Genomic DNA, 27,988 nt, shown 5'->3' with positions numbered 1-27,988 from the left:
TACACTGTGGTTTTCGCTGTATTCCCCTTAGGATTGGGGCTTTTGTGGAGCCAGTTGTCCTCAAAAAGTCCAATTAAGGTCCAAATATGCTGAATCGGGAAGCTTTGAAAGCAGCAACTTTAAAGGAACAGTCCACCAAAAATTACTCACTCTCATGTTGTTTATTTCTGTTGTACCATTAAACTAGACATTTTGAAGCACTGAGTCTGACTTATTTATGCAGCTCTTTTGAATGAATGTGTCAAGCTCCAAAAATCACAAAAATATATTAAAGTGTCACAAAAATACTGTAGTTGTGTCACTGAGTCACTGCAGTTTTTAAAAGTCATATAGTTTTGTGTAGCAAGCCAAAGCTTTACAGACACTTTCAAAGTCAAAAATGATGCATAAATGCCATGTTTGATGTTATTCAGTGAAAAAATAATGTTTTAAGTGAAAAGTACTGTACGTTTACCTTTTTTCAGACACTTGTAGATGTTCTAGCTGGATGACATAAGACTGAAATAATTGTTAATCATTTATAATTTTTCACTGTATAAGGTTAGGTAGCTGGTATTTAGTTAACCATTTATAGGGTTTTACTGTAGCATTTTTACAATTAGTTTTTACAGTTTACCTTTTCTATAAATATTAGGCTACATATTTATAGTGTTTGTGACAAAACACTACATTGTCTATAAACATTTACATTTCTGCATTTAGCAGATGGTTTTATTCAAAGCGCTTGCAAAAGAGGTCAAAAGAGTCAAAAATATTCGTAATATACGTACAATGCCATGTTTATTAGACACATTAGGAAGCAAGCTAGACTTGAATTAAGTTTATTTTAATTTTATTTCTCTATTAAAAATATTTTTTATAGAACATAAATTTCACTAAATACTGCTGTTTTCGATTCAGTGTTTTTCTTTTCAGTTTTATTTTTGTAATTAGTGTTGATTTATGTTTTCAAGTTAGATGCTGCAACTATTGTTTTTGTGCTCTAAAAGTACTTTTTTTTATATAAATTATATATTGTGTATACTATGTTTTTATAAATTATATAATCTTCTAAAATATTTTATATCCTCAATTTAGTTCCTCTTAACTACTTTTCCAAATGTTTTCTTCACTGTAGTTTAAAGCTAAAGTGTAGTTTCTTCGTCATTAGCAACTACTCAACTGAATGGCTAAATAATGACTGTTTCCAAACAGGTTTCCTGAACTCTCACTCCATCTGCAATTGGTGGAACAAATAGAAAGTTTGTTTAACATGAAAAAAGTTGCATATTTCAGCTTTAACAACTTTAAATTGGGTGTAGCTTGCCTTCAAAACTACAGTTTTACCACATCATCCCTGAGACTGTTGATAATATACAGTGGAGAGTGGTTTAGACAACCACCAGGGGTCGAACCCCACAATGCCAACCTGGTTTGGATAAGCTGACGATCTCTCCCTCTCTCCCCATAGGGCACAGGCCGCCCCAGGACACAGCTGGACGCCAGCTGCAAAGAATTTGGATGTGAAGTGGGTGGGTGAGAGGTGCGGCTGTGGTGGGGAGGGTTCCTGGCACCGTGATTTGTTGGATAAACAGAAATGAAAATCACATTGCCAGGGATTTCCACCCCTGCACAGTTCTTCAGGTGCCCCACACCTACACCGCCTCCCGCTGGTATGTGTCCAGCTCCTGACCGGGTGTATTTTGGAGATCCTGTAACAACAGACAAAGAACCACAAGATTTGTCTGAATTATTTATCATTCATCAAAATGTACTTACTCCACCTAGGAAATGATTTTACTTTAATAAGTCAAGCATGACTATTACTAATGTTCATATTTGGGGTTATGGATTTAAACAAACCTTAACCATGAGAATTAAACTTTGGTTGCTTGCTTTTCTGACTTGTTTTTGCCTGGTGGATGATAAATTGTGCAAAAACATCCCAGGACGAAGTGTGAAGAACCAAAATAGAGCCCTTTTGACTTTGACTACTGAGCAATCGCAACTGCATAGCAATGCCCTGGCAATGCAAGTCATATCTAGGAACCAGAGTAAAGCTTTTTTGACTACTAAGCAATCACCATAGCAGCCACACAGTAACATGCTAAAGCCACTAAAGTCAATTTAGCAACTGCATAGCAACACCCCGGCAACTTCCTGGCAACTCGAGTCATATTTAACTACCAGAGTAAAGCTCTTTTGACTTTGACCATCAAGCAGTCGCCATAGCATCCACATAGCAACATGCTAAATGTTGCACAAAACACATTAGCAACTGCATAACAACACCCTGACAACCTTTTGCGTAGAGTTTTCAGGAAATGTAAAACTCGACTCAAATTTAGGCACCAAGTAAAGCAATCAGCATAGCAATGTGCTAAAGCCACTAAAACACCTTAGCAATGCCCCAGCAGCAAACAACATCAAGCTTGCATTGCGATGTTAAGTTTTGCAAGAAAAAACACCACTTCAGAAAATTGTAAACTCTCTTGAGGAACTCGAGTCATATTTAGGCAACACAGTAAAGCTCTTTTGACTTTGACCATTAAGCAATCACCATAGCAACCACATAGCAACATGCTAAAACTACTAAAACCACACCCTGGCAACCGCATAGCAATGCCCTGGCAACCACCACTAACAAAACCCTTGCATTGTGTTGGTGAGTTTTGCACAGACAAACGCCATTCACATGTTCTTCTGAAAATGTAAAACTCTCTTTTTTAACGTACTGCTTACCACAACATATTGAGATTCAGTTTTTTTGTTTATGTAACCCCTTTGGCATTTAGTTCATGTGAGTGCAACTGCTTGGTATGTTTTTCAGACTCAATAACACAAACAGTGACTCATCGCTTTGGAAATATCATGTTTCCTCAGGAATGACAGATAATGGCTTACTGGAATATCGGCGAAGGCAAAAGGGCATCTGGCAAGTTTTAAAAAATGTAGATTCAAACCTCATTAGACACCCACAGTGCTTAGGCCTGATATCAGCTGATACGTTATGAATGACTGAAAAATCCTGAATAAAACAATGCTGACTGGCTGGTTGTTCTCTATTAATATCATTATATAAATTAGTTTGTTATATTTTTATATATAATAGGTCATTATATTAATGCAAATTAATTTCTAAAAAATGATTTTTATATTATATATTAAAACAAAAACAACATTTATCATACGGCTTCAAGTGTGGCTCGATCAGAATATATTATATATTATTCTTGTCCTTTTTCATTCAAACCCGGTGTTGAGAATCATTCGTGTTAAAATCGCAATGACTAAGCAGGTATAAATACTCAAAATCCATCTTGTTCCCAGCTAATACACTCATTCAGTTGCACCCTTTCCATCTTGAGTTCATCCAACAGGTATTCACTTGCTAAAGGCGCAGAGCTTAGCTAATTGGTGAGCACTGATCCCTTAAGAATACTGTTCACAGTGGCTAAGTTCAGTGCCTGAAGTGAACTGAATGACGGTACGCATACAGGGAAATCCGCCCGTCCCGTCGTGGTCAGGTGATGTCCACCCACTCTCTCTGGCATCAAAGTGAGACAGGGCAGGAATTGGGCGTAATGAAGGGTGGGATGCCAGTAAATGTGAAACCAGTTATGACATGTATGCAAAAGAGGGAATGTTAAGCTCTTAGCCCTTAGCTCAGTTAGCATCACGTCTGAGAACCATTAGCTGGAGCGGATGAGGTAGAAGTGTCAGGTTTTCATTTTATAGCTCAGGTTCGAATCACTTTGTCGAACGCAATGGAAGTGCTGGCACACAAGGTTCAAGTCCAGTTAGACCAGTTCTTGTGTGTTAGTAAGCTCACACCAGTTCTGGAGAGGTTCACTTCACTTCCAACATCCTCATGTGAACCCTACGGTCACAATACTTGATTTAATGCGGTAAGTGGCTCTGTATTGCATGATAAACGACTTTTAAGTTAATTTTTGTTTGTAATAAAGTTGTTGACAGGCTGCATGTTGTGGTACACTTTGTGTTTGTATATCTATCTATCTATTTTTTTTTTCACATTGATCCCTGTTTTAAGTTAAATTTAAGCTGAAACATAACTGAGACATTCCAAATCATTTTTTTTATTTTTTTGTCAGATATTCAGGGTAAACATAAGTGCCTGTACTTTGCAATGGGATTGAAACGTTTCTGTATTGAACTGTATTGAACAAGGTGCAAGTGCAGGGACCATGGACCCTGATAAATATTTAAATGTGTACTGGAGTGAGTTACAACCCATTTGGAAAGTATGGAAGCAGTCGAAGGAAATTTTGTGCATCTTTTCAAACTCCATCCTTCATGAATGGGATGCGGGGTTGGAGGGATTGAATCAGGCGGCCAGACAAATTCAAACCACGGCATGAAATGACTTTGATAGGCCAGACTGCTGCATTTTTACTTTACAAGCATGGCATGAACAGACCTTCTGGAATGTTCGGCTGTGGTTGATGAAGTACAAGCTCTCACACGTGGAGACGCGGGCCCATAATGCATTGGCTTCGGGTTTGAAGTTTTTAGTGCTCCGGACACCTTGCGAGACAGTGGGTCTCCACTAAATCCTTTCATTTGAACTTCCATGCTAGATTAATTTGTTTTATGTCCCCTCTATGAAAAAAATATTGCACACTTATTACACAAGCTCTCATTGAAATGGCAGAAAGGCCATGCTGTGCAATGAAATGCGACTGGAAATAAGTGACTACTATATCGATCAGAAATGGAAGTGGAAATTTGTATCTACAGGTCAATGTACTTACATGACAAATACATTAATGCACTGATGTGTTGCTCAGCTTGCAATGAAAAATATGACAGAGATTAGAAATGCTAGCAATTTGAGACAACTTTTGTGTTTGGAACAGATGGATTTTTCTCATTGACAAGGTCACAGTCTGCCCATGTCAACACAGCTTGATGTTTAATATGCATTGCAGCTGTCTCTATCATGCGCACTTCAAAAGAAAAGAGTTAAACGGTGTTTATTCTGCAGTCAATTGATTCTGTGGCCTCTCATGAGGATGAAATATTAGCAGGCTGGTCAGCGGATTTGGCGATTTATGGATGCAGTGCAATATTACGTGCAAAAGCATGTTTCACATTAGCGTGAACGTAGTGGTATCCAAATGTCAGAGACGTTTGTATTCGTAATTTAATATAAACTTTCCATCCCAAATTATATTATTAGCATAACAAATGGAGTTAAAAGTTGAATTGAAAAATGAACAAGAATGTCTTTGGTGTGTATCTTCTTTGTTTCTGACATGATTCAAAGAGCATCTTGAGCTTCATCGACCGTCTGTACAAAGAGTCACATGATCAATGTCACTCATTTACTTGCATTTTAGTAGTGACCTAGAAATAATTCCTCTTCATTTAATGTCATAACTTTCAGTGTACTTTCAGGTTTAGGTGGAAACGTGGCCTGAGGCTTTTGAACCCCATTATATGTTCCTCATTTTTCTTTTTCCTCTTCTTTTTTAGTAGGCCTAATATACATTCTAGAAAATTGAGTTGTTTCTGGTGATATACATCCAACCTGACATGGTATAAGGCACTGGAAACATATTAATGCAACCCAACAAATAAAGGTTCTTTATTGGCATTGATGGTTCCATGAAGAACTTTTAACATCTATAGAGTCTTTCCATTCCATAGAAGGTTTGTTATAGTGGAAAAAAGCTTCTTTAATGTTTAAAATGTTCTTCACACTAAGAGAAAATGGTTCTTTTAAGAACTTTTACTGAAAATTTCTTTGGGGAACCCAAAATGGGTTCTACTATGGCATAGCTACGAAATCACCCTTTTTTAAGAGTATACAGACATGTTTTAAGAATCTGACATTTCTGCCGCAGATCATTTCTTAACAGCTCCCAAACATGAGGCCATGCGGCCATTATCCAATCAGTCTCAGAGATGTTGTCTGACCTTTTCCTTCATGGCTGCTTGCCGGAGCAGAACCAGCCCGGCCATGTATTACGACTGTAATATTGTTTGGCGCAGCCATTCTTTGGAGTATCAACTTAAAGGGATAGTCCACCCAAAATTCAAGACAATTCATTATTTACTCGCCCTCACGTCATTCTTAACCTGTATGTTGTTATTTATGAGGAACATAAATGTGAACATTTTTAAAGAGTCTTTATGCAGCTCTTGCTATACAGTGATTGAACATCTCAAAAAAATCCAGCATAATAGCATATGGTTTAGAATGACGCAAGGTTGAACTCCTTTAATAAAGAAGAACATTTTAAATTCCCTTTGAAATGTATTTGGCAACAAGAAACTCTAATTTGCAGCAAATTCACAAGCAGATCTCACATGATCTATTTCTCAGCTTCTGTTTTCCTCTTTTCATTCATTGGTTTCATGCTGTTTTAATATAGAATATTCAATTCCTGATAAAGTATGGGAGGAACGGGGGCTAGGTGTTAACATACATTTTGCCCGGCTGGAAAAATCTGGCACCACAGTGTCCTATTCACAGTACACTGACACATGCCCTCAACCGCTTTAGCAATTTCCTGGAGAAAGCCGGACAGTTGCAGACTCTTGCTACACCGTAAACCCAGTGTACACCAACACTATTGCATTTGCTTAGAATAGTAGTGCACGCACATGATGGAGTGATGCATGCAACATAGCTGAGGTAATATATAATGTATATATAGGCATATATATTGCTTTTTTGCGATGGAAATCTTGGGGAAATGGGATTTAGTGATTTCCAGGCCTAGAAATATCATGGAAATTATGTACGCTGCCATTCAAAAGTTTGAAATATTTCGTTTTTGAAATTAGTGTTTTATGCTCACCAAGGTTGCATTTATTTAAACAAAAATACAGTAAAAAAAGTAATATTGTGAAATATTATTACAATTGAAAATAACTGTTTTCTATGTGAATATATTATGCAAAGCTGAATTTTCAGCATCATTACTGTACTTCAGAAATCATTCTAATATGCTGATTTGCTGCTCAAGAAACATTTCTGATTATTATCAATGTTGAAAACGGTTGTGCTGCGTAATATTTTTGTGCCTTTACTGTCACTTTTGATCAATTAAATGCATCCTTTCTGAATAAAAGTATTATTTATTTTTAATTACTGATCCCTTTTGAATGGTAGATACATATTTAAAGTGATAGTTCACCCCAAAATGAAAGTTTTTCTTAATTTACTCACCGTCAAGTTGTTCCAAAACTGGATGAGTTTCATTCTTCTGCTGAATACTAAAGAAGATATTTTGAAGAATGTTGGTAACCAAACAGTTGACAGTAGCCACTGACTTCCATAATATGGAAAAAAAATACTATGGAAGCAATGGCTACCGTGTACTGTTTGGTTATTAACGTTCTTCTTTTTTTTGTGTGTTCAACAGAAGAAAGAAACTCATACAGGTTTGGTGAAATATCCATTTAATTTTACAAATGCACATGAATATATTATGTTTTCGACTACAAATAAAATAATTTATGAACCCTTATCCTTATAAGCACGATCGACTGAAAAAGTAATGGAAATCCATTTGTCAAAATGCTGATTTTTCCCTCCCATTGTTATTAATGAAATTTTGAATATATTCAGCAATAAAAACAAACCAAAATATATTCTTCTCCCTCAGCAAACCAATATCAGACAGGAGCACAATCGCACCATTATGATATCACTCTGAGGGTGGTCTAGGAATGCTGTGGAAACAACAATAACGCATCACATTTTTCTGTAGCACGAAAAGTAGCAGTCGTCATGGCTTTGAAATTCAGCTTTCCGTCCTCCAGTCAAGGAATGTCCAAATCTAATGGATCATTCTGTTCCGATCAGCTCCATGAAAGGAGACTGGAGACATTGGGCCACTTTTCCACAGGACCGTAGCAAACTCTTTTCTACACGTTCACCCCCTTTTCCATTGTTTTATATTCTTGAGGAAATTTCACTCTATAAGAGGAAAAAGGAAGAGAGAAAAAAATGCTACCGAGCTCTTAAAATAGGTTTCTGGGAACAAATTTGTCCGGTAGCTGTTTGCAGCGCTCACTTCTTGAGCCATTCAAAACACAAGCCATGTTTTTCCACGAGGCACTTTGAAAAGATGAACTTTGACTGAGCAGCTGTATCTGTAATGGTAACATCTGCTGTTTAATCATATTGGAAACTTCTCAGGCAGTCGATGTCTGTCAGCTTAACAAGACAATTTATATCGAGGAGCAGATTATTGCATTCCAGGTTTAAGTACACTGTGGTTTTCGCTGTATTCCCCTTAGGATTGGGGCTTTTGTGGAGCCAGTTGTCCTCAAAAAGTCCAATTAAGGTCCAAATATGCTGAATCGGGAAGCTTTGAAAGCAGCAACTTTAAAGGAACAGTCCACCAAAAATTACTCACTCTCATGTTGTTTATTTCTGTTGTACCATTAAACTAGACATTTTGAAGCACTGAGTCTGACTTATTTATGCAGCTCTTTTGAATGAATGTGTCAAGCTCCAAAAATCACAAAAATATATTAAAGTGTCACAAAAATACTGTAGTTGTGTCACTGAGTCACTGCAGTTTTTAAAAGTCATATAGTTTTGTGTAGCAAGCCAAAGCTTTACAGACACTTTCAAAGTCAAAAATGATGCATAAATGCCATGTTTGATGTTATTCAGTGAAAAAATAATGTTTTAAGTGAAAAGTACTGTACGTTTACCTTTTTTCAGACACTTGTAGATGTTCTAGCTGGATGACATAAGACTGAAATAATTGTTAATCATTTATAATTTTTCACTGTATAAGGTTAGGTAGCTGGTATTTAGTTAACCATTTATAGGGTTTTACTGTAGCATTTTTACAATTAGTTTTTACAGTTTACCTTTTCTATAAATATTAGGCTACATATTTATAGTGTTTGTGACAAAACACTACATTGTCTATAAACATTTACATTTCTGCATTTAGCAGATGGTTTTATTCAAAGCGCTTGCAAAAGAGGTCAAAAGAGTCAAAAATATTCGTAATATACGTACAATGCCATGTTTATTAGACACATTAGGAAGCAAGCTAGACTTGAATTAAGTTTATTTTAATTTTATTTCTCTATTAAAAATATTTTTTATAGAACATAAATTTCACTAAATACTGCTGTTTTCGATTCAGTGTTTTTCTTTTCAGTTTTATTTTTGTAATTAGTGTTGATTTATGTTTTCAAGTTAGATGCTGCAACTATTGTTTTTGTGCTCTAAAAGTACTTTTTTTTATATAAATTATATATTGTGTATACTATGTTTTTATAAATTATATAATCTTCTAAAATATTTTATATCCTCAATTTAGTTCCTCTTAACTACTTTTCCAAATGTTTTCTTCACTGTAGTTTAAAGCTAAAGTGTAGTTTCTTCGTCATTAGCAACTACTCAACTGAATGGCTAAATAATGACTGTTTCCAAACAGGTTTCCTGAACTCTCACTCCATCTGCAATTGGTGGAACAAATAGAAAGTTTGTTTAACATGAAAAAAGTTGCATATTTCAGCTTTAACAACTTTAAATTGGGTGTAGCTTGCCTTCAAAACTACAGTTTTACCACATCATCCCTGAGACTGTTGATAATATACAGTGGAGAGTGGTTTAGACAACCACCAGGGGTCGAACCCCACAATGCCAACCTGGTTTGGATAAGCTGACGATCTCTCCCTCTCTCCCCATAGGGCACAGGCCGCCCCAGGACACAGCTGGACGCCAGCTGCAAAGAATTTGGATGTGAAGTGGGTGGGTGAGAGGTGCGGCTGTGGTGGGGAGGGTTCCTGGCACCGTGATTTGTTGGATAAACAGAAATGAAAATCACATTGCCAGGGATTTCCACCCCTGCACAGTTCTTCAGGTGCCCCACACCTACACCGCCTCCCGCTGGTATGTGTCCAGCTCCTGACCGGGTGTATTTTGGAGATCCTGTAACAACAGACAAAGAACCACAAGATTTGTCTGAATTATTTATCATTCATCAAAATGTACTTACTCCACCTAGGAAATGATTTTACTTTAATAAGTCAAGCATGACTATTACTAATGTTCATATTTGGGGTTATGGATTTAAACAAACCTTAACCATGAGAATTAAACTTTGGTTGCTTGCTTTTCTGACTTGTTTTTGCCTGGTGGATGATAAATTGTGCAAAAACATCCCAGGACGAAGTGTGAAGAACCAAAATAGAGCCCTTTTGACTTTGACTACTGAGCAATCGCAACTGCATAGCAATGCCCTGGCAATGCAAGTCATATCTAGGAACCAGAGTAAAGCTTTTTTGACTACTAAGCAATCACCATAGCAGCCACACAGTAACATGCTAAAGCCACTAAAGTCAATTTAGCAACTGCATAGCAACACCCCGGCAACTTCCTGGCAACTCGAGTCATATTTAACTACCAGAGTAAAGCTCTTTTGACTTTGACCATCAAGCAGTCGCCATAGCATCCACATAGCAACATGCTAAATGTTGCACAAAACACATTAGCAACTGCATAACAACACCCTGACAACCTTTTGCGTAGAGTTTTCAGGAAATGTAAAACTCGACTCAAATTTAGGCACCAAGTAAAGCAATCAGCATAGCAATGTGCTAAAGCCACTAAAACACCTTAGCAATGCCCCAGCAGCAAACAACATCAAGCTTGCATTGCGATGTTAAGTTTTGCAAGAAAAAACACCACTTCAGAAAATTGTAAACTCTCTTGAGGAACTCGAGTCATATTTAGGCAACACAGTAAAGCTCTTTTGACTTTGACCATTAAGCAATCACCATAGCAACCACATAGCAACATGCTAAAACTACTAAAACCACACCCTGGCAACCGCATAGCAATGCCCTGGCAACCACCACTAACAAAACCCTTGCATTGTGTTGGTGAGTTTTGCACAGACAAACGCCATTCACATGTTCTTCTGAAAATGTAAAACTCTCTTTTTTAACGTACTGCTTACCACAACATATTGAGATTCAGTTTTTTTGTTTATGTAACCCCTTTGGCATTTAGTTCATGTGAGTGCAACTGCTTGGTATGTTTTTCAGACTCAATAACACAAACAGTGACTCATCGCTTTGGAAATATCATGTTTCCTCAGGAATGACAGATAATGGCTTACTGGAATATCGGCGAAGGCAAAAGGGCATCTGGCAAGTTTTAAAAAATGTAGATTCAAACCTCATTAGACACCCACAGTGCTTAGGCCTGATATCAGCTGATACGTTATGAATGACTGAAAAATCCTGAATAAAACAATGCTGACTGGCTGGTTGTTCTCTATTAATATCATTATATAAATTAGTTTGTTATATTTTTATATATAATAGGTCATTATATTAATGCAAATTAATTTCTAAAAAATGATTTTTATATTATATATTAAAACAAAAACAACATTTATCATACGGCTTCAAGTGTGGCTCGATCAGAATATATTATATATTATTCTTGTCCTTTTTCATTCAAACCCGGTGTTGAGAATCATTCGTGTTAAAATCGCAATGACTAAGCAGGTATAAATACTCAAAATCCATCTTGTTCCCAGCTAATACACTCATTCAGTTGCACCCTTTCCATCTTGAGTTCATCCAACAGGTATTCACTTGCTAAAGGCGCAGAGCTTAGCTAATTGGTGAGCACTGATCCCTTAAGAATACTGTTCACAGTGGCTAAGTTCAGTGCCTGAAGTGAACTGAATGACGGTACGCATACAGGGAAATCCGCCCGTCCCGTCGTGGTCAGGTGATGTCCACCCACTCTCTCTGGCATCAAAGTGAGACAGGGCAGGAATTGGGCGTAATGAAGGGTGGGATGCCAGTAAATGTGAAACCAGTTATGACATGTATGCAAAAGAGGGAATGTTAAGCTCTTAGCCCTTAGCTCAGTTAGCATCACGTCTGAGAACCATTAGCTGGAGCGGATGAGGTAGAAGTGTCAGGTTTTCATTTTATAGCTCAGGTTCGAATCACTTTGTCGAACGCAATGGAAGTGCTGGCACACAAGGTTCAAGTCCAGTTAGACCAGTTCTTGTGTGTTAGTAAGCTCACACCAGTCCCTGGAAAGCTGCAAGGTGTAGAAGTTTGAATTATCCATCAATGTTTTTAAAAAAAGAAGGGAAGTTTTCAGCTTAGCGAAATTTTGCATCGTCTGTTGTAAAAATTGTTGCCATGTATGAAGAAGCTTTGGTGAATTCATGTGACCAGCTTGAACCCATTGCGAAATCCGCGTGGGCAAATATTTCACATGAATTCATACTAGAGTGACTGAATTTCGCCATCGAAAATTCGTCGAACAACTGCGCCTATACTTTAGGCATGTTTGAGAACATGATGGATTGTAGTCGTAGACGTTTGCTCTTGCCAGCAGTGGTAACTGCACTTTTAACCTTAAATTAACTGCAAATTGGGGCCAGATTGCTTGAATTATGGCTTCCCTGGAGTCTTTGCAAACAAGGCGTGGTGTCGTGACCAACCTTTTATTTGGCCAGACAAATCCTCTCCGATCATTTGTATAATTGCGATGGTGTGGTGTTGACCCAACGATCGAGGGCTGTGCCCTCTTGTGCCTGCTAAACTGGTATCAGTTTATTGATTAAATGCTGGCTCAGTTCAGCAGGAACAGGAGTGAAGCCCTAGCGCCACTGCTGCACTCTCCTCCAATCAGAATGCAGCGTGCTTCGGTATCCTCCAATCAGCACGCAGTGATTAGACTCTCGTCTAATCAGCAAAAAATGTGCTTCTCTTTTTCTCAGTTACATAAACATCTGACGTCAGTGAATATAAAACATGTTTTCAAGCGAACTGACCTTGATGAAATATGAATGGTTAACCATTAGAGGTCAAAGCATTGAGGATAATGACTTTTTTGCATACTTATGAAAGCCATATCCATTTTTTTAGTGCTGCATGCTGTTCTCAGCACACGCATGGCCATGGGAACGCACGATATTGAGATCTGAAGATATACGTTCAGCTGGTTTTACCTCATGCTTGAGAAACGCCTACAGTGTCTCTGTGTGTTAAAGATAGTTCAAATGAATTATGACGGGAGACTTATTTTAGGTGGTGCTGTCATATTAATTTACGCATATGAAAAATGGAAGACTTCAGGTAGATCATAAATCTACCTCCGACTGTTAACTTTCTGCTGGCTAACTTTGGCTTTTTCTTTTTTGCATCTTAACAGAACCATTAGACGAAAGATTACAACTGAACAAATTTTAGGTTTATTGATTGGATATCACTTCTATGTACATATATAAATATAAAATAGCATTTTCATAGTTTTCTTTGTCTAATATGTACCAAAATTACAAGGTACAACTGTAAAATAGATTGAAAAATGTGTGGTTTTGGTATAATACTAATGGCATTAGTATGCAGTTGCTAGGGTTTTTGGCATGTTTTTAAGTGTGTTGCTATGCAGTTACTGTGGTGTTCTGAATAATTTTTACTATGTGGTTGCTAGGTTGTTCTGAGTGTTTTTTAAAACATTGCTATGTGGTTGCTGGATGTTCTGAATAGTTTCGAGTACTGTATGTTGTGCAGTTGTTAGTGAGTTCTAAATAGCTTTTAGTATGTTGCTACGCAGTTGCTTGGGTGTATTAAATAGTTTTGAGTACGTTGCTATGCAGTTGTTAGGGTGTTCTGAAAAGCTTTTAGCTTGTTGCTACGCAGTTGCTTGGGTGTTTTGAATAGTGTTTAGTATGCTGCTATGCAATTGCTAGGGTGTTCCAAATGTTTTTACCACGTTGCTATGTAGTTGCTGTGGTGTTCCAAATGTTTTTACCACGTTGCTATGTAGTTGCTGTGGTGTTCCAAATGTTTTTACCACGTTGCTATGTAGTTGCTGTGGTGTTCTGAATATTTTCGCCACGTTGCTATGCAGTTGCTTGGTGTTCTGAATGTTTGTATAGTGTTGCTATGCAATGGCTAATGTGTTCTGCATGGCTTACAGCATATTGATTTTTGCGGTTGCTAGGATGTTCTGGTGCACATTGGTAGAATGTTTTATATATAATAAATATAAAATAGCATTTTCATAGTTTTCTTTGTCTAATATGTACCAAAATTACAAGGTACAACTGTAAAATAGATTGAAAAATGTGTGGTTTTGGTATAATACTAATGGCATTAGTATGCAGTTGCTAGGGTTTTTGGCATGTTTTTAAGTGTGTTGCTATGCAGTTACTGTGGTGTTCTGAATAATTTTTACTATGTGGTTGCTAGGTTGTTCTGAGTGTTTTTTAAAACATTGCTATGTGGTTGCTGGATGTTCTGAATAGTTTCGAGTACTGTATGTTGTGCAGTTGTTAGTGAGTTCTAAATAGCTTTTAGTATGTTGCTACGCAGTTGCTTGGGTGTATTAAATAGTTTTGAGTACGTTGCTATGCAGTTGTTAGGGTGTTCTGAAAAGCTTTTAGCTTGTTGCTACGCAGTTGCTTGGGTGTTTTGAATAGTGTTTAGTATGCTGCTATGCAATTGCTAGGGTGTTCCAAATGTTTTTACCACGTTGCTATGTAGTTGCTGTGGTGTTCCAAATGTTTTTACCACGTTGCTATGTAGTTGCTGTGGTGTTCTGAATATTTTCGCCACGTTGCTATGCAGTTGCTTGGTGTTCTGAATGTTTGTATAGTGTTGCTATGCAATGGCTAATGTGTTCTGCATGGCTTACAGCATATTGATTTTTGCGGTTGCTAGGATGTTCTGGTGCACATTGGTAGAATGTTTTATATATATATATATATATATATATTTTAGGATGTTGCCAGGAAATTCTGAGTGGTTTGTAGAACGTTGCTATGCAGTTGCTAGGGTGTTCTGAACTTTTTACCACATTGCAATGCAGTTTCTAGGGTGTTTTGAGTGTTTTTTTTAATATTCTGAGCAGTTTATAGAATGTTGCTATGCAGTTGCTAGGGGGATCTGCATGGTTTTTAGAACATTGCTATGCAGTTGCTAGGGTGTTCTGAACTTTTTACCACATTGCAATGCAGTTTCTAGGGTGTTTTGAGAGTGTGTTTTTTTTATTCTGAGCGGTTTATAGAATGTTGCTATGCGGTTGCTAGGGTGATCTGCATGGTTTTTAGAACATATTGCTTTGCAGTTGCTAGGGTGTTCTGTACAGGTTTTATCAAGTTGCTGTTTGGTTTTGCATGCTTTTGAGATTGTTGCTATGCAGTTGCTACGGTGTACTATGTAGTTTTTAGGATGTTGCTATGAGATTGCTGGGAAATTCTGAGTGGTTTGTAGAATGTTGCTATGCAGTTGCTAGGTTGTTCTGCATGGTTTACAGCACGTTGCTATGCGGTTGCTAGGGTGTTCTGAAATTTTTTATACATGTTGCTATGCGGTTGAGACATTTGGAACATTGCTATGTCATTGCTAGGATATCTGAATAGATTTGAGCATGCTGCTATGAGATTGCTAGGGTGTTCATAATAGTTTTTAACATGTTGCGTGTGGTTTGGTTGCATTTTTTTTAGATTGTTGCCATGTAGTTGCTAGGGTATAAAAAAACGACTTGGTAAAAAAAAACATTACAACTCAAAAATGCTGATAGCGTTGTGATCGTTGATCTGTTATAGCATCTCTGAGGGACAGCATCCATACGCTTCTCGCGGCCTGACTTGAACTGCTCTCCTCGCTCCGCGGCATTGACAGCTACTTGGAAAGATTTGTACTGCTCTGAAACAATTATAGGTCATAAATGCATCAGTGGGAAGGAGCTGCGGGGATGAAAGCGGAAAGCCTCTTATTTTAGTTTCACAGCGATGTCGGAGTCCTTTTATCATGCGATCAGAGACTGACCAGATTTCCTGACGTGGCCTCCATAAGTTGTTTGATATTGTTTTGCTCCCTGCGCCACCATGTAGTCAGTGTGTTTGCGGTCCAGACCAGAGCTGTGCGCTTTATAATTGGTTTAACTTGAACAAGACCAGCTGTGCAATAAAGCAGCAAAGCCGCGTGAAAAAACCCACGGTACCGGGCGTCCATAGATCCTTCTGGATCACAATCTAGAGCATCTGTGCTGGAAGTAATAGTTTGTCACATATTTATTAAAATTAATTTAAAGACATGTTGACACCACATGAATGTCTGTGAGGTCCTCATGCCACAGATGAACTCTCCTCCAATCAGCATGTAGCATGTTTTCCTCTCCTCCAATCAAACAACAGTATGTTTTCCTCTCCTCCAATCAAACAACAGCATGTTTTCCTCTCCTCCAATCAGCATGCAGACACTACTTTGTTTTCTCAAGCAACGACTGGGTTCATTTTATCCTCAACATCTCTTGAGCATTTCTCAAGTTAAATCATGTAGCAACTGAATAACGATAAACACATGCTTAATTTCTTGTTCGGCAGACTCTTGTCCTAAAGGGAAGAATCCTGTTTATGCTGCCTAGAGCCAAATTTATATCACAGTGAAATTATAGGCTATGCAAATCACCATAATAAGCAGGGAACACATTTATCTAATCTGTTCTTTGCATCTGATTTCTGGAGATGTTTTATTTTTTTCCCCCAAGAAGCCAAAACAACATGTTTCTCTTAATTAAATGAGACACTAGACAATGAGAACGTTGTGTTCGTCTTTATTTCTGCTCCGAGTTGTCAATTAACAGAAATGTTGAACTCATTTGCATGGACTCCGAAATGGTTTGAATTGCTAACCAGCTACAAATGTGCAGAAACCAATGAACTGCATTCATCCTAGGACCCTCTGAGAACTTCACCATTATCTGTCTGGAGGCGACGCGCTGTAATCACGCAGGGCGGGACGCTCTGTCTGCACGCAACCGCAGTTAACCCTTCGTGGCCTCTATAAAGAGAAGAACATAAATCCATATTTCCTTCAAGACGTCATGATGCAGTCATAAACTAAACTGTAATCATCTCAGGAACGTGTTTGCGGTGCGTGACGGCTCTCTCTCATAAGGCAAGTTCACACCACGAATGATAATATATTAACCCCTGCAGCAACTGACAATAAATATAGTTCTCTCCTTAAATATGAAGAGGTCAAACAACAGATTAACGAGTTACACCAAATTTCACAAATAACTTATGGACATAATTAGACTATTTATAGTCAAACACTGAAGTGAGTTGGTGTTTTTGTCTCTTCTGAGGAAGATATCATTCATTGTTTTGCCAATGTACCCACACAGAGAAATTTTGTCTAGATTTTTTTATGTTCATCCAATCTCATTTTGAAAGTGACTTTTCTTTCTGTTTTAAATATGTCTTCTTTGGATTGTTTGAGTACTCAAAAGAGATTATAGGAAAATATAAATGAAATAATTTGTTTCCTGCTTGCCAAATTTCACATACATAAACATTTCACATTCACAAAGCTCTAAACCTCTCTTATCTTTATTCAAAGTTGATGTAGACAAGTATATGGAAACTATCTAAAGCTCTGTTCATCCTAAAGCAGTGAAAACTGCATCTCTATTTTCATCCTATGTGTCCTCTTAAGGTGTAAATTTCTTTACTATGTTTTCCTCTCCTCCAATCAAACAACAGTATGTTTTCCTCTCCTCCAATCAAACAACAGCATGTTTTCCTCTCCTCCAATCAGCATGCAGACACTACTTTGTTTTCTCAAGCAACGACTGGGTTCATTTTATCCTCAACATCTCTTGAGCATTTCTCAAGTTAAATCATGTAGCAACTGAATAACGATAAACACATGCTTAATTTCTTGTTCGGCAGACTCTTGTCCTAAAGGGAAGAATCCTGTTTATGCTGCCTAGAGCCAAATTTATATCACAGTGAAATTATAGGCTATGCAAATCACCATAATAAGCAGGGAACACATTTATCTAATCTGTTCTTTGCATCTGATTTCTGGAGATGTTTTATTTTTTTCCCCCAAGAAGCCAAAACAACATGTTTCTCTTAATTAAATGAGACACTAGACAATGAGAACGTTGTGTTCGTCTTTATTTCTGCTCCGAGTTGTCAATTAACAGAAATGTTGAACTCATTTGCATGGACTCCGAAATGGTTTGAATTGCTAACCAGCTACAAATGTGCAGAAACCAATGAACTGCATTCATCCTAGGACCCTCTGAGAACTTCACCATTATCTGTCTGGAGGCGACGCGCTGTAATCACGCAGGGCGGGACGCTCTGTCTGCACGCAACCGCAGTTAACCCTTCGTGGCCTCTATAAAGAGAAGAACATAAATCCATATTTCCTTCAAGACGTCATGATGCAGTCATAAACTAAACTGTAATCATCTCAGGAACGTGTTTGCGGTGCGTGACGGCTCTCTCTCATAAGGCAAGTTCACACCACGAATGATAATATATTAACCCCTGCAGCAACTGACAATAAATATAGTTCTCTCCTTAAATATGAAGAGGTCAAACAACAGATTAACGAGTTACACCAAATTTCACAAATAACTTATGGACATAATTAGACTATTTATAGTCAAACACTGAAGTGAGTTGGTGTTTTTGTCTCTTCTGAGGAAGATGTCATTCATTGTTTTGCCAATGTACCCACACAGAGAAATTTTGTCCAGATTTTTTTGTTCATCCAATCTCATTTTGAAAGTGACTTTTCTTTCTGTTTTAAATATGTCTTCTTTGGATTGTTTGAGTACTCAAAAGAGATTATAGGAAAATATAAATGAAATAATTTGTTTCCTGCTTGCCAAATTTCACATACATAAACATTTCACATTCACAAAGCTCTAAACCTCTCTTATCTTTATTCAAAGTTGATGTAGACAAGTATATGGAAACTATCTAAAGCTCTGTTCATCCTAAAGCAGTGAAAACTGCATCTCTATTTTCATCCTATGTGTCCTCTTAAGGTGTAAATTTCTTTACTTTTTTTTTTAAACCTGTCAACACATCCCTTGTGAGAGAGAGAGAGAGAGAAAAACCTTGGTTATTATAGTTAAATTATGGTAACCACATATTAACCATGGTTTTGCTACACTAACCATAGTTTAACCGTAGTATTTGTAGTAAAACTGGTTATGCAAAAAAAACAATGGTCAATGGTGTGACCTATTTCAGAGGCGGCCGAAATTACAACAACAGTGGTTACACACATATTTGCTTGTTTGATCAAAATTATAACTAGGGACAATTTAGTAGTCGCTGGATATTGGTAGGGACATCATATGTCATAGTCTTTAGCCTCCTTGTTAGTGCGTCCGCCTCCCATGCCGGAGACCCACTCGGAATGAGAACGAGGTGTGGCGGTGAGGCCCCGGGGGAGAGTACTCTACATTGGTGCCATGACCCGGATGGGAGTGAGGATTAGGGGGGTGAGTGTAACGGAGGCCAGCGAGTAGGTGCTGTGCAGGTAAACCTCACTCCCCTGATCTCAAGAGACGCACTAGCGACTGACGCTAGAGGCTGCAGTCTTTTTCCTGACGTGGCCTCCATAAGTTGTTTGATATTGTTTTGCTCCCTGCGCCACCATGTAGTCAGTGTGTTTGCGGTCCAGACCAGAGCTGTGCGCTTTATAATTGGTTTAACTTGAACAAGACCAGCTGTGCAATAAAGCAGCAAAGCCGCGTGAAAAAACCCACGGTACCGGGCGTCCATAGATCCTTCTGGATCACAATCTAGAGCATCTGTGCTGGAAGTAATAGTTTGTCACATATTTATTAAAATTAATTTAAAGACATGTTGACACCACATGAATGTCTGTGAGGTCCTCATGCCACAGATGAACTCTCCTCCAATCAGCATGTAGCATGTTTTCCTCTCCTCCAATCAGCATGCAGACACTACTTTGTTTTCTCAAGCAACGACTGGGTTCATTTTATCCTCAACATCTCTTGAGCATTTCTCAAGTTAAATCATGTAGCAACTGAATAACGATAAACACATGCTTAATTTCTTGTTCGGCAGACTCTTGTCCTAAAGGGAAGAATCCTGTTTATGCTGCCTAGAGCCAAATTTATATCACAGTGAAATTATAGGCTATGCAAATCACCATAATAAGCAGGGAACACATTTATCTAATCTGTTCTTTGCATCTGATTTCTGGAGATGTTTTATTTTTTTCCCCCAAGAAGCCAAAACAACATGTTTCTCTTAATTAAATGAGACACTAGACAATGAGAACGTTGTGTTCGTCTTTATTTCTGCTCCGAGTTGTCAATTAACAGAAATGTTGAACTCATTTGCATGGACTCCGAAATGGTTTGAATTGCTAACCAGCTACAAATGTGCAGAAACCAATGAACTGCATTCATCCTAGGACCCTCTGAGAACTTCACCATTATCTGTCTGGAGGCGACGCGCTGTAATCACGCAGGGCGGGACGCTCTGTCTGCACGCAACCGCAGTTAACCCTTCGTGGCCTCTATAAAGAGAAGAACATAAATCCATATTTCCTTCAAGACGTCATGATGCAGTCATAAACTAAACTGTAATCATCTCAGGAACGTGTTTGCGGTGCGTGACGGCTCTCTCTCATAAGGCAAGTTCACACCACGAATGATAATATATTAACCCCTGCAGCAACTGACAATAAATATAGTTCTCTCCTTAAATATGAAGAGGTCAAACAACAGATTAACGAGTTACACCAAATTTCACAAATAACTTATGGACATAATTAGACTATTTATAGTCAAACACTGAAGTGAGTTGGTGTTTTTGTCTCTTCTGAGGAAGATATCATTCATTGTTTTGCCAATGTACCCACACAGAGAAATTTTGTCTAGATTTTTTTATGTTCATCCAATCTCATTTTGAAAGTGACTTTTCTTTCTGTTTTAAATATGTCTTCTTTGGATTGTTTGAGTACTCAAAAGAGATTATAGGAAAATATAAATGAAATAATTTGTTTCCTGCTTGCCAAATTTCACATACATAAACATTTCACATTCACAAAGCTCTAAACCTCTCTTATCTTTATTCAAAGTTGATGTAGACAAGTATATGGAAACTATCTAAAGCTCTGTTCATCCTAAAGCAGTGAAAACTGCATCTCTATTTTCATCCTATGTGTCCTCTTAAGGTGTAAATTTCTTTACTTTTTTTTTTAAACCTGTCAACACATCCCTTGTGAGAGAGAGAGAGAGAGAGAAAAACCTTGGTTATTATAGTTAAATTATGGTAACCACATATTAACCATGGTTTTGCTACACTAACCATAGTTTAACCGTAGTATTTGTAGTAAAACTGGTTATGCAAAAAAAACAATGGTCAATGGTGTGACCTATTTCAGAGGCGGCCGAAATTACAACAACAGTGGTTACACACATATTTGCTTGTTTGATCAAAATTATAACTAGGGACAATTTAGTAGTCGCTGGATATTGGTAGGGACATCATATGTCATAGTCTTTAGCCTCCTTGTTAGTGCGTCCGCCTCCCATGCCGGAGACCCACTCGGAATGAGAACGAGGTGTGGCGGTGAGGCCCCGGGGGAGAGTACTCTACATTGGTGCCATGACCCGGATGGGAGTGAGGATTAGGGGGGTGAGTGTAACGGAGGCCAGCGAGTAGGTGCTGTGCAGGTAAACCTCACTCCCCTGATCTCAAGAGACGCACTAGCGACTGACGCTAGAGGCTGCAGTCTTTAGCCTCCTTGTTAGTGCGTCCGCCTCCCATGCCGGAGACCCACTCGGAACGAGAACGAGGTGTGGCGGTGAGGACCCGGGGGAGAGTACTCTACATTGGTGCCGTGACCCGGATGGGAGTGAGGATTAGGGGGGTGAGTGTAACGGAGGCCAGCGAGTAGGTGCTGTGCAGGTAAACCTCACTCCCCTGATCTCAAGAGACGCACTAGAGGCTGCAGTCTTTAGCCTCCTTGTTAGTGCGTCCGCCTCCCATGCCGGATACCCACTCGGAACGAGAACGAGGTGTGGCGGTGAGGACCCGGGGGAGAGGGGGTTATAATAGCATCCCTACTAAATTCTACACCCTTGAAAGCGAGGCTGGGATTGACGTACAGTCTTTACAGTGGCACACACTATACAAAGGTGTCCACTCTTAGATGAAGTCATTTTCACAAATCACAACTTTTTATGGAGTTTTTGTCTAACGAAAGATTTTTTCAGAAAGACATTTCTTCAGCTGAACAATCGTTATGTTGTTACACAGCAGTACAATCCATTGAACGCACTGTCCTTCAGTCTCTCACAGTCTCGTTTTCATGCCTGTTCAAAATTAAACATGGTGCTACTCTAAATTAGTGTGTTGACTTCCCTGTTGTCATTAAATTAGAAGTGCTTATTAAAACGTTATAATTACAGTTATAGTCACTGGTGTGAACAGGCCTTTGTGGTTTTAATACATGACTTTGCCTAAAGAAAGTATTTCATTGCTTGCATTAATTAGGATCACAAACGGATGATAGGTGTGTGCTAATCAGGGGCATGTCTAGTGTTTGTGTATATGTTCCACAAGTATCTACTGTATGTAAATACTACAGCTAATATGCAAATCATAACAGTTCTTTGGGCAATGTTACTTTTATGTGGACATGTACATCTTTTTGGACATCTCTGGAGTGGATATTTTAATTTCTTCCATTCACTGTGCATTCTTTCAACAGCTGTCTGGATCATCCAGGTGGTTTTGAGACGGGTTGTCATGTCATTTATGGAGGGCTGTGGTTTGCACACTTTAGGGGTCTTGAACGCTGATTTTACATAAATCTGAATGTATTATTTCACAGTTGTGTCATATAAAGCATTACCTGAAACTTTGAATCTTTTGGCAAGAGAATATTATTATTTTGTGTATATTGTGTAATATTGAATGCATAATTCATCAGAATTTGATGTGTTTGAAATGAAAAGACCTAATGCTCTTTGAAGTGCTGAAGCATGTTGCATTGAAGAAGTCTGTATATTGTCTCCCTCTTGTGTTCGATGAATGTTAATGACTGAGAATCTTCAAGAAACCTCGCATTATCAATATGAATCAATGTTTTTTTTATTTCCTTTAAAAAATTTTTTTACAGTTTATTCACTTAAAATATTTCCCTGAAAACTTTAAAACAGTTTCAAAAGTGCATGCATAAAATCTAAAGAATCCCCTTTATGTAGAATGTGATTTTTTTTAAATTATAACATTTATATTACTTGTACATTCTTGTAGAAAACAACAATAAAAGGCCGTTTGTATTTTAGTATTTTACAGTTCTGGTCACTTTCCTTTGTTGTACAGAAATGCATTCAAGTTCCAAATTTTTTTTTAATGTTTTTTATGTTTTTGTTGCACAGCTGCTTACTTTTACAGTCCTTTCTGCATTTGTCTATGAGCTTGGAAACTCACACCTACTGACTTTTGACCCTCAAAGAGTGAAACAGCACTGAAGCCACAACGGTGGCGTGTTTTAGGAGGTGCAGTTCCTGTGCGAAGGAGAAACACACCTGCCCACCGCGACTTAACCGCTCGATGCGGATAAACAAGAAGTGGTGGAGCTGAGGCGTGTTTTCTTGACGTTCTTGGGTTCGGGCTGCGGGCTGGTGCTCAGGTTTCGCACCTTGCTGAAGCTGTTGCGCAGGCTACTATGTCGACTCCCGGAGGTGCTGGAAGTCTCCTTGGACATGAAGGTCTTGGGGTCGCACAGTCCCACCTTCAGACAGCAGCAGCACAGGAGCGTCGCGATGGCTTTGCGCAGCTCCAGGCTGCCGAATGAGTAAAGGAGCGGGTTCATAGCCGAGTTGAGCACGGCCATGGCGATGACCCATTCGGGATTGAAGAGTGTGCTGCAGTTACGAGAGGAGCAGAAGAAGTCCACCAACAGGAGGATGAACAAAGGACCCCAACACACCATGAAGACTCCAACGATGGAGATGACGGCTTTCAGGAGGCGCAGCGAACGCTTGCGGCTGCGCACGGATATGGTCTCGGTGCTACTGCGGACGTGGCAGTAGATGGCGAAATAGAGAGCGCCGATTGTGAGCAGGATTATGAAGAAGATGACCAGGGCGAACAAGATGTAGCTCTTGGAGTAGAGTGGCAGAAGTGTGGAGCAACTTCTCAGGTCGCAAACGCAGTTCCAGCCCATCAGCGGAAGGAATCCGATTACGAGCGCCGTTACCCAGCAGAGCACCACCATTATGTAGATTCGGTAAGTCTTTGTGGCGGATTTCTGGTGGACGGGCTTCATCATGGTGGCGTAGCGCTCCACGGCGATCAAGAGCAGGCTGAATATGGACGCCGCTAAGGCTACAAACAAAAGTCCTTCGCGGAATATCCACAGAACTGGGCTTAGCTTGAAGGTGTTGTCGCCGGACATGCAGATGTTGACCACGTAGGCGGATCCCGTCAGCAAGTCGCTCAGTGCGATGTTGGCGATGCAGATGAATATCCAACGATGGTGCAGACGGACCCGGAAAAGCACGGCCAGCAGCACCATGAGGTTCTCCAGGATGATGAAGACACTGAAGCCCAGGAACAGGAGGGTGATGGCGCTCACGCTTCTCTTGGAGGGCTTGCGGTGGTGGAGGCGTCCGGTGAAGTTGTAATGCTCCAGGATGAGACTGCTGCTGCTGGTCCAGTTGTAGACGTCGGGACAGGAAGAGGCGGAGCTGAAAGAACGCAGGACCTCCATGGTGTGAGAAGCAGGAACACGGAGTTGAATCTCACTGGGGTCGATTCAGTTTTCAATGCAATCGGACTCCAGGCAATCAGACTCCGGCTTCTCAGGAATATCTGTGCCCTCTCAGGATGACCTGATGGAAAACAGTTGATTTGTTTTTATTGGGTTCATGAACTAAATCTGAAGTTTAAAATTTCCATACACTCTTAAAAATAAAGTTTCAAAAAAATAGTTTTTTGCAATAATGCCATAGAAGAACCATTTTTGGGTTCCCCAAAGAACCTTTCAGTGAACAGTTCATAAAATAATCTTCTTAGTGTGAAGAACGTTTTATAATTCCAAGAAAAAAACCTTTTTCCACTTTAAAGAACCTTTTGCACAATAGAAAGACACCATGAATGTTAAAGGTTCTTCATGGAACCATCAATGCAATTAAAGAACCTATTTTTACAAGTGTATGCTAAATGAGGGTCATGACGATTGGTAAAGTCATCAAATGTTCATTTTTACCAAGTCACCCTGCTAACATGTGGTTGTAAAAATCCATCTTGCTTTAAAATTGATTTCACACTACGGGGACCGTCCTGCTGAAAAAAAAAATGTAGTCTTAGAAGTAAACGCATCATGAGCTTGACCTAATTTAATCTCTGCATGTGTAAAGTACATTTAAATATCTCTAGTTTCACTACTGCACTTGTGGTTAAGAGGGTATTTGAGGGTGGCATGTTTAAAGAGCCAACATGTGACAGTGCAAAATGTAACTGCAATAAATCAATCAATCAATTAATAAATTAATATAAATTAAAATAAATGAATTTAATGTTTAATAATTTAAATGCAAAAATTATTATATATAAATATAATATTTTTAAAGCTACATAATATAAATGCAAAACGTCTTTGTTTAAATTACTACTAAATATTTCAGAATAAACCCAAAAATATTTTTTTCAATATTTATTTTTAAATAAAAACCAATGACATTTTTTGCTGGTGCATCTTAACTTACCTTCTATTAATGATGCTGGTGTAACTGGTATTGAGCCATGCTCTGATGCAGAAAGCTCGAGCGCTGGCTCTCTGAACGATTATATACCATGCAGTTACGAGGAAGGAAGCCTTCTTGCAGACATTCGACACACCCAATGGAGAAAGCAAAAATTCTCAATTTCTACACCTTTCTAAAATGCACAATTGTGACATCTTCCCAGAAAGTGTACAAATCATGGATTGCTGTGAGAAAAATCATGTTGCATTGCATGCATTAAAGTTTGGTAACAAATATAGTACATATTGGGGAAGATCTGTCTTCTGTGTGAATGCTGTTTGCAAAAAGATGCAGTGAAATGTAATAAAAATAAATTAAATTAAAACAAATAAAATAAAATAAAACCACAACACTTTAAAAATTTTTATTAAAAAGGATATAAATAAAATCATAAAATTATTATGCCTTCAAATTATTAAACAATTTACAATTTTATATGTGCAACAAATGGACAATAATGATTTAATACTACTACAGGAAGTCATTGTGCCAGTTTCTAGTCAGCATGTGTCGCAGTAGTGAAAACATTTTGCAAGACCCTTTAAATACAACAGATGCTACAGAAATATTCTTACAACAGCTTTGAAGTTGCTATAACTGATATTTCTCAGAAGCCAGTCAGCAAACAGGAAGACCTGGTGACCTAGTAAAGTGGCCTCCTCCCTTACTGTTTTCAGTTCACCTCATCCAGCTGGGTGGAAACACACACACACACACACACACACACACGTTTGTTTCACTATATTAGTGAGGACATTGCACAGACTTTCTATCACCTAACCCAACATCTACCCCTAAATCTACGCCACACAGAAACATGTACAAAATGCTGGATTTAAAGAAAAACATGTTTTTGCCGATTTATAAGCCAGCGAGGACCAGTAAAATGTCCTCACTAGTAGGTTGTCACTATTTAAATGAGGACATTTGGCCCTCACAGCTATGATTGAACAAGTTGAACAAACTCAGGGTTATTGCGTGTGCATATGACATCAGTGGCGAACAGCCAATCACATGCCTTACAACATAGAGAAACTGTGATTCACTTCTCGTGAGAGAGACAGCGAGGTTCAAAACTCTTTTGCTGAAGGTTATGGGATTGAAGAATGTGAAGACACTGAAGAAAATACTTGTGAAGTTAGTTTATATAGTTGATAATATACACTGTAAAAAAAATCCGTAAAATTTACAGTGGAAAAAAGCAGCAGCTGTGGTTGCCGGAATTTTACTGTAAAAAATACGGTAGCAACACTTTAGGTTTTATGGTTTTAACTTACATTTACAGTTAATACCATAATTTCATTAACTGATATAATGTTAATATACCAACCTATTGAAGTACTGAAATCTGTTTTGTACGTTTGTAATACACTGATAACCACCTAATACATATATAGAAGGTGCACAGTGTGTCATTCACACAAACACTAAACACCATCATGGTAACACACGTGAAACTGAAATAATGCAATAAATATTCATTTAACAACATTAGGTGTGACACACAACCCTAATATACAAAACTGATAAGAAAAAACTAAGAAGAAACAGTTATTTCAACAAAAAACATCAAATTTGAAATGTAATGCAGGGAATTCTGGGAATGTCGATTTACGGTTATTCACTGTAAATTATACGTGTTTATCACTTCCAAAATTTACGGTTATCACTTCCAAAAACGGTATACAACCGTAGAATTACATGTAATGTCCAAAATTCCAAAATTTACAGTGGAAAAAAGCAGCAGCTGTGGTTGCCGGAATTTTACTGTAAAAAATACGGTAGCAACATTTTAGGTTTTATGGTTTTAACTTACATTTACAGTTAAATACCATAATTTCATTAACTGATATAATGTTAATATACCAACCTATTGAAGTACTGAAATCTGTTTTGTACGTTTGTAATACACTGATAACCACCTAATACATATATAGAAGGTGCACAGTGTGTCATTCACACAAACACTAAACACCATCATGGTAACACACGTGAAACTGAAATAATGCAATAAACATTCATTTAACAACATTAGGTGTGACACACAACCCTAATATACAAAACTGATAAGAAAAAACTAAGAAGAAACAGTTATTTCAACAAAAAACATCAAATTTGAAATGTAATGCAGGGAATTCTGGGAATGTCGATTTACGGTTATTCACTGTAAATTATACGTGTTTATCACTTCCAAAATTTACGGTTATCACTTCCAAAAACGGTATACAACCGTAGAATTACATGTAATGTCCAATACAATTTTCATTGTATATAGTAGGGGAATTTACAGTTAACCATTTAACAGGTTTTTACAGTAGCATTTTTACAGTCTTTTACCGTTAAATTCACTGTCATTTTTTACAGTGTATACTGATGGACTCGAACATGTGAGGCCACATGTAGTCA

At 38.3% G+C, this 27,988-nt stretch overlaps 1 protein-coding gene across 1 annotated transcript; it reads right to left on the bottom strand.

The window, feature by feature from the left end:
• Nucleotides 1-23,372: 23,372 nt before the first annotated feature.
• Nucleotides 23,373-25,591, bottom strand: LOC107549389 (sphingosine 1-phosphate receptor 4-like). The gene is made up of 2 exons (XM_016230453.1): nt 25,544-25,591; nt 23,373-24,667 (listed from the first exon to the last, which is right to left on the bottom strand). Exon 2 carries the CDS (start codon nt 24,544-24,546, stop codon nt 23,374-23,376), a length of 1,173 nt encoding a protein of 390 aa, XP_016085939.1. The 5' UTR covers nt 24,547-24,667; nt 25,544-25,591; the 3' UTR covers nt 23,373.
• Nucleotides 25,592-27,988: the final 2,397 nt, after the last annotated feature.

This window comes from Sinocyclocheilus grahami, unplaced genomic scaffold, assembly GCF_001515645.1.
Source record: "Sinocyclocheilus grahami isolate Dianchi unplaced genomic scaffold, SAMN03320097.WGS_v1.1 scaffold370.1, whole genome shotgun sequence".
Lineage (NCBI taxonomy): Eukaryota > Metazoa > Chordata > Actinopteri > Cypriniformes > Cyprinidae > Sinocyclocheilus > Sinocyclocheilus grahami.
This window is presented reverse-complemented; position numbering and strand designations above follow the sequence as displayed.